Source organism: Penaeus vannamei, chromosome 6 (genome assembly GCF_042767895.1).
Source record: "Penaeus vannamei isolate JL-2024 chromosome 6, ASM4276789v1, whole genome shotgun sequence".
Taxonomy (NCBI): domain Eukaryota; kingdom Metazoa; phylum Arthropoda; class Malacostraca; order Decapoda; family Penaeidae; genus Penaeus; species Penaeus vannamei.
The window spans coordinates 47,858,796-47,866,295 of NC_091554.1; the positions used below are offsets into that span (position 1 = coordinate 47,858,796).

Below are 7,500 nucleotides of genomic sequence, written 5' to 3' on the forward strand. Positions count from 1 at the left end.
TTATTCAGGTTCATTCTCCTCTTGTTGTACTCCTGCATTTGGTCCACGTTTGGCAAGGGGACGTGCCTCTCGGCCAGGATATTCTGAACTCTCCTCCCCCCCTCCGTCTGCTCCTGCTCATTGCTCGAGCTGGACAATCCTTTGACCTTCCAGGCTTCTGCCGTTTCCATAAACCCAGCCAAGTCCTCCTGCATGATGTCGACCTCCCCCTCATACATGTAGGACAGCAATGCCTCCAGCCGAGCTGTTTTCATATCCGTCATGACAATCATGGGGTGCTTGCCGTTGATCTTGTCAAACATCTCTTCAAAGTAATCACTGCACGCTGCTAAGACAAACTTGTGCACTGAATAATACTTCCCATTACACAAAACCGTTGCATCGCAATACCAACCCTTTAAAAAAATTTAAAAAAAGAAGACATAAATAACATTAGAATATCTATATCTATATCTACATATCTACATATATATTCATATCTATATCTATATATCTACATGTCTATATCTATATTCATATCTATGTCTATATTTATATTGATATCTACGTCTATATCTACATATCTATATCTATATTCATATCTATATTGATATCTATATCATATATTCATATTTATATCTTTGCTATATACATATCTATATCTATATTAATATCTATATCTATATCTACCTATCTATATGTTTCTTACTTTACACTCACACACCTGGATTTATTTTAAAATAAATGACAAATCTTCTTATTCATCATAAACATAATTTCCCAAAAGAATCTAAAAAATGCACTGTACAACATGATGCATTTAATAATTATATTACTTAATTAATAATGTCTAATAATCCTACACTTCACATTGTAAATGTTATTTTTTATATACTTCTGATGGCTAGTATATATGAAATCAAAAGAGACATTATATGCATATCCTTAAGAAAAAAGAAGAAGAAAAAACAAAAAAAACTTGAATTCCATTATTACATGAGGTATGTTAACTGAACTCATAAAATTATATAAAAGAAAAGAAAGGAAAAAAAATATGGAGCTATTTAGCCATACTAAATCCTTAGTTGTATTCACTTTGTATGAATAAGATGACGATCTTTAATACCACCTGGAAACTCACAAGCTTCAAGATGAGAAATTAGATACAAGTTAATTATTATTATTATTATTATTATTATTATTCAATAGTTGTTGTTTTTGCTTCTCATTACAATTTTTCCTTACTTTGTTCCTTATTTTAATATATATATGAATAAATAAATAAAAATGTAATCAATTGTTTTAAATATTGCATCCAATGCAAATTTTCTGATGACTTATATGCATATATGAATATCAAAAGATATACAGATTTTCAGTATCCTAAAAGTCCACATATGAAGGGTTAATGGTAATACACTCAAAACTAGAAAATTAAATTGATTTTCTTGATTTTATCTGACTACAAGATTCATTACTGGGAATTGGTTTGGTGTAGTTCTAGCAAAATACCGATTATTACTAAAGATACACATGCATGTGTGTGCATACATGAACAAAGAGATGGATTATCATTTTTGTTATCTAACACACACACACACACACACACACACACACACACACACACACACGCACGCACGCACGCACGCACGCACGCACGCACGCACGCACGCACGCACGCACGCACGCACGCACGCACGCACGCACGCACGCACGCACGCACGCACGCACGCACGCACGCACGCACAGACACACACAGACACACACACACACGGACCCCCCCAAACACACACACATGCACCCCCCACCCACCCACACACACAATATGTATATATTCACATCCTCACCTCTCTTCTTGCATTTTTCAGCAGGTGGAGAAGAGCGGAGTAATGCGCATTCCACTGAACGGTTATTGAATTAGCTGCCATTGCCGAGGTCTGTTCAGTCCTGGAAAAAAGGGGAAGAAATAATTAAATTCATATAAATAATTAATAAAATAAAACAAATGTACGTGTACATAAAAGAACTTTGAAAACAACTTATAATCAATAGAATTTTTGTTTGATAAAATGGTTTAGATGATTTAACATAAAACTATACTCTATACGAAAAAATTGATAAATAATGTTTTATTCTTTGATGTACTGACATGCATTTAAAAATAAGAATTAAAAAAAAAGGGAGGAAGAAAATAGAAAATAAAAATCTATGTTTGAGAAAATTCATAAAAGGAAATAACAAATTAAGAATTATTGTTTCCTTATTAGTAAAATGTATCATTATATATTCTCGAAAGCTTCAATTAAGTAAATAAAGTTTAAATACAAGGAACTTAAATTATCTAATCCAAAATGGCAATAAATATTCACTCATAAAAATATATCTAAGCTATATATCTTATAAATTAAATTCTTTACATTTAGAGCTTTCATTTCTCTTAAATAAAATAAAACAAAAAATTCTACAGAATATCACCATAATTACTTGTTATTATTGATAAAAATAATATAGTCATATCAATTATAAGAATCATGTCACTAATTCTTTAGTAGAAATTAATGAAAATATTTTTCTTCTATAAATGTTTCTGTAAAAAAGAAAGGATTCATTACATAAATAAATATAACTGAAATACATGCATAAACAAAAGTAAAAGAAGATATGTAATATTAACAAAAAATCACAGTAGCTTAGACCTGAAATAACATTAAAAAAAACATCCATTATTAACTATTTCTGTAGAAAAGGAAAAATAAAGTGATTATAAATAGAAAATAAATAAATAAACAACATACAAATCAACAGAAAATACAATAACCTAAACATTGAATAACATTTAAAAAATGATAGTATATATCATAAATTCCCTAACATCAAATCACACACTGTAAATCTCTTGACTCTAACCTTAGAAACTACAACAACTACTAATAAATAACAAAATCATAAACGAAAGAGTAACACAATACAATACAAATACATACAAATAACAATACAATAAAACTGGAGCTTCAATAACACAGGAAAAAAATAACTTATATAATTCACTAACAACAAATTACACACATCCTACAAACCCTTTAATTATAACCGTCATTACGGTCCTAATTACAACCATATTTACAACTACGACTTAAACAACAATCTTAAAAATATATTTACCTTTTCCTTAAACTCATTACGTCATTTTGTCTCTATGGCAACAAGTCAATTCCACAAATGAATAAAGACAGTTATCATGTTTAACGGTCATTTAACGGATTAATTAACGGAAATAATAAATAATTATAACGGCTGTTCCTTCCCTTCAAGATTAAATGGAGTTTTATCAACTGCGCAATCTCAAAATTTTTCAAATAATTTCGTCTTTATTTCCCGTTTGCGTAAGTGATATTGTTGTATTAACGTGTTCTTGGCTTTTCTTTTTGTCTTTTTTGTTTTGATTGTTTTTTGTTTTTTGATTTGTTTTGTTTTATATTGATTGCAGTTTTCGGCTTTAATTCCTGTTTGCGTTGATGACTTTTGTTGCAATTCTCTTTCCAAAATTGTTTTTTATACTTTTCTCGTTTGGTATTATAATATCTTTTTTCCTATTATTATTTTCATTGCTGTTATCTTTATCATTAATCGCGGTTATTTGTATATATCACTTTTCGTATTATTTGTGAATCGTATGACAGTATATTCTTTTTAACTAATTTCTTTTCTTGTCATACAGTTTGCATAATGATAATTAATGAATCATTAGTTCGTGAAAACAGAAATCACATTAAGAAATATTCGTGTCATAAAATGAGGGAAAATATCATCTTAAAAGGATGTCGGATCGAAATTCAGTTTTCTCACGTGTTATGCAAGAAGATTCGAGAACTGTTTTCCAGTTCTGATATTTTCTTCCCCAGTAAGTTGGTTATTAAATAAATACATGAAAGTATCTGTATGTGACAACGGGTGATAAATTTGTCTTTGTTTGTTGAACTACCTAAAATAGGTATTCATTATTTCGTATGCGTAATATATAACCCGAATTGAGGAAATACATATTCTGCAAGAATAAAGAAGAGAAATAGACATGGATGTTGAAGTTATTAAAAAGGCGAGTTGATAATAAATGCGTATTATATTTTATTGGGAACATTAAAAAATCTACGGCGGTAAAACACCAGTTTTGGTCCAAGAACAAGAAAAAATATCTTGAAAAACGCCCAAATACTTCCAAATACAGGTCTTAACATATAAAATCATACCGAAATTACAAGAAGAAAATTATATGAACAGAGAGAGAATCAGAGAAAGTTAAATTCTTGTACAGAAATACTGAAAACTATCTTCAATAAAAATATATCCATCTTCCATACAATAGTATAGAATTATACCTTTACAATACAGAATAAATAATAAATTTGATGACTGAGTGACCAGAAGGATAAATAGAATTATAATTATGAAGTGTAAATAGAATAATAATCATAATTATAATAATTTGAGTATTCTTGCACCACTGCACGCAGACGAAAATCAATATATTGAGCCCTCAGCTGGTATCATAACGGTGGGTTACATGCGTATAACAAAATTACAATTTGTTCTCATAATTTTTCATGTAGTTGCATTTATGTTTAACTCATGATTTTGTCAATAATGAAATGAGTATGGTTATATATTAATAATAGTAGAAAAAGAGATCAGAAAAAATATTTCCTTGCAAAATATAAAACACCTGAGCATAACCTAGCCTGTTGCGAAAGAATTTTGAAAAAATGGCGCAATGATGATAATAGCAATGATGACAAAAATTGTAATGATAGCATTATTGATAACAGTGATAATGATGATAATAATAATGATAATGATAATAATAATAATGACTATAATGTTAATAATAATAATAATAATAATAATAATAATAATAATAATAATAATAATAATAATAATAATAATAATAATAATAATAGTAATGATAATAATGATAATAATAATAATAATAATTATTATTATTATTATAATAATAATAATAATAACAATAATAAGGATAACGAAAATAATAATAACAATAATAAGGATAACGATAATAATAATGATAATAACAATAACAATAATAATGATAGTAATAATAATAATGATGATGATAATGATAATGATAATGTTAATGAGAATAGTAATAATGATAAAAACAACAATAATAAGAACAATACTAATAATGATGATTATATTAATAATAGTAACAATAAATAATGATAATTGATGATAACAATAATGATGATGATAACAGTAGTAGTAATTATAAAATGATAATAACATTAACAATTCAATTTTGGTCAAAATAAGAAATAAAAAGGCATTTGATCACAATTAAATCATAAACCACAAAAAATTACCCTAATTGCCGATATAATTATAGCAATAAATTTTGTGATGATGATGATGATGATAATAATAATAATGGTAAAGATAAACTACAATAATAATAGTGATAATAATGATAATGGTAATGATAACAATAATAATGATAATAATAATAATAATAATAATAATAATAATAATAATAATAATAATAATAATAATAATAATGATAATAATAATAATAATAATAATAATAATGATAATAATAATAATAATAATAATAATAATAATAATAATAATAATAATAATAATAATAATAATGATAATAATAATAATAATAATAATAATGATAATAATGATAATAATAATGATAATAATGTTAATAACAATAATAACAATACTAATAATACTAACAATAATAATGATGATGATAATAATGACAACAATAATAATAATGGTGATAATAATAATAACAACAGTAATCATGATAATAATGATTATAGTAAAATGAAGAAAAATATTGATAATAGTATTATTGTTATGTTTATGAAGACAACAATGCTACTATGACTACTGCTAATAATTATGATAATGATGATGTTACTGACAGCTCTGAAACAACAACAACAAAAGCAATAATTGATAATCATGAGGATAATGATTAAAGTAATGATGATGGTAATAATAATAATAACAACAATAATGGTAATAATGATAATAATGATAATGATCATAATAGTGATAATAATAATGTTAATTATAATGATAATGATTTTTGTAATAATGATAATAATAATAATAATGATAATAATGCTGATGCTGATGCTGATGCTGATGCTGATGATAATAATAATAATAATAATAATAATAATAATAATAATAATAATAATAATAATAATAATAATAATAATAATAATAATAATAATAATAATGATAATGATAATGATGATGAAAATAACAATAATGATAATGATAATGATGATAATGATAATGATAGTTATTTCAATAATAGTAATAATAATGATAATGATAACAGTAATCATGATGATAATAACAATAACAATAGTAAAAAAGATAATAATAGTAGTGATTATAATAAGAATAGTAATAATGAAAATGATAGTAATAATAACATAAATGATAATAACGATAAAATTAAATGACAATAATAATAATACCAATAATTATAAGAATAACAGTGATAATAATAATAATAATACCAATAATAATGATAATGACAATGATAATGATAATAACAATACTAATGATGGAAAATGATAATGATAATAATAATTATTATTATTATCATAATTGTTGACATCATTATCGTTGTCATTATCATTTTCGGTTTAGTTACTATTATTTTTATTCTTTTTATTTCCATGAATGTTATCATCACTATGTTTACTTTTCATATAATTACTGGTTAGTGGAGCTATTAAAATCATTATTTTTTTCATTATAATTTTCTCTTTTATTTGTCAGTATCACAATATTTATCAATATTATCATTATTGATATTGTTGCTGTCATTAACGTTACTCTCATTATAGTTATCGTCATCATCATCATCAACGTCATCATCACCATCATCATCATCACCACCACCACCACCATCATCACCATCATCATAATCATCATCATTACCATCACCATCATAATAATCATCATCATCATAATCATCACCATCATCATCATCATCACCATTACCATCACCATCATAATCATCATCATCATCACCATCATCATCATTACCATCACCATCATAATAATCATCATCATCACCATCATCATAATCATCATCGCTATCATCATAATCATCATCATCATCACCACTATCTTCGCAGTCACAATCAGTAATGCATCAATTAACCTTATCTCTCTTATCATTTTGACTTGTATTACTGCATTACCATTATCGTTATTGTTCCACTATCCTCAATTGATATCGTTATCATTATCATTATTTGTCAAATTATTATCATCCGTTTTTCTCCGTCATTCCTTTCCTATATATAATTGCCCTTGACTCATTTTCATTATCATCACCGTTATTTTTGTTAGTTAACCTCCTTTGGTTCTGCCGTTATCGTTATCAGTATTATATATATTACTCAGTACTATCGTATAAACTTCATAATTCTTTTTTATTATTAATTCACCATCGTTTATCTTACC

At 26.0% G+C, this 7,500-nt stretch overlaps 1 protein-coding gene across 2 annotated transcripts in view; it reads right to left on the bottom strand.

The window, feature by feature from the left end:
- The window catches only part of LOC113826492 (transcription activator GAGA-like), a 9,760-nt gene extending 6,304 nt beyond the window's left edge, over positions 1 to 3,456 (bottom strand). The window contains exons 1-3 of one of the 2 annotated variants that reach the window (XM_027379388.2): positions 3,142 to 3,456; positions 1,827 to 1,926; positions 1 to 395 (exon numbers count right to left, since the gene is read on the bottom strand). The exon at positions 1 to 395 is cut by the window's left edge and continues 325 nt beyond it. In XM_027379388.2, coding sequence (XP_027235189.2) covers positions 1 to 395; positions 1,827 to 1,926; positions 3,142 to 3,158 — 512 coding nt within the window. In that variant the 5' untranslated portion in view covers positions 3,159 to 3,456. Of the gene's footprint in view, positions 396 to 1,826; positions 1,927 to 3,056; positions 3,092 to 3,141 lie in introns of those variants that run through there. The other variant, XM_027379376.2, reaches the window with a different exon arrangement.
- Between the last annotated feature and the right edge of the window lie 4,044 nt (positions 3,457 to 7,500).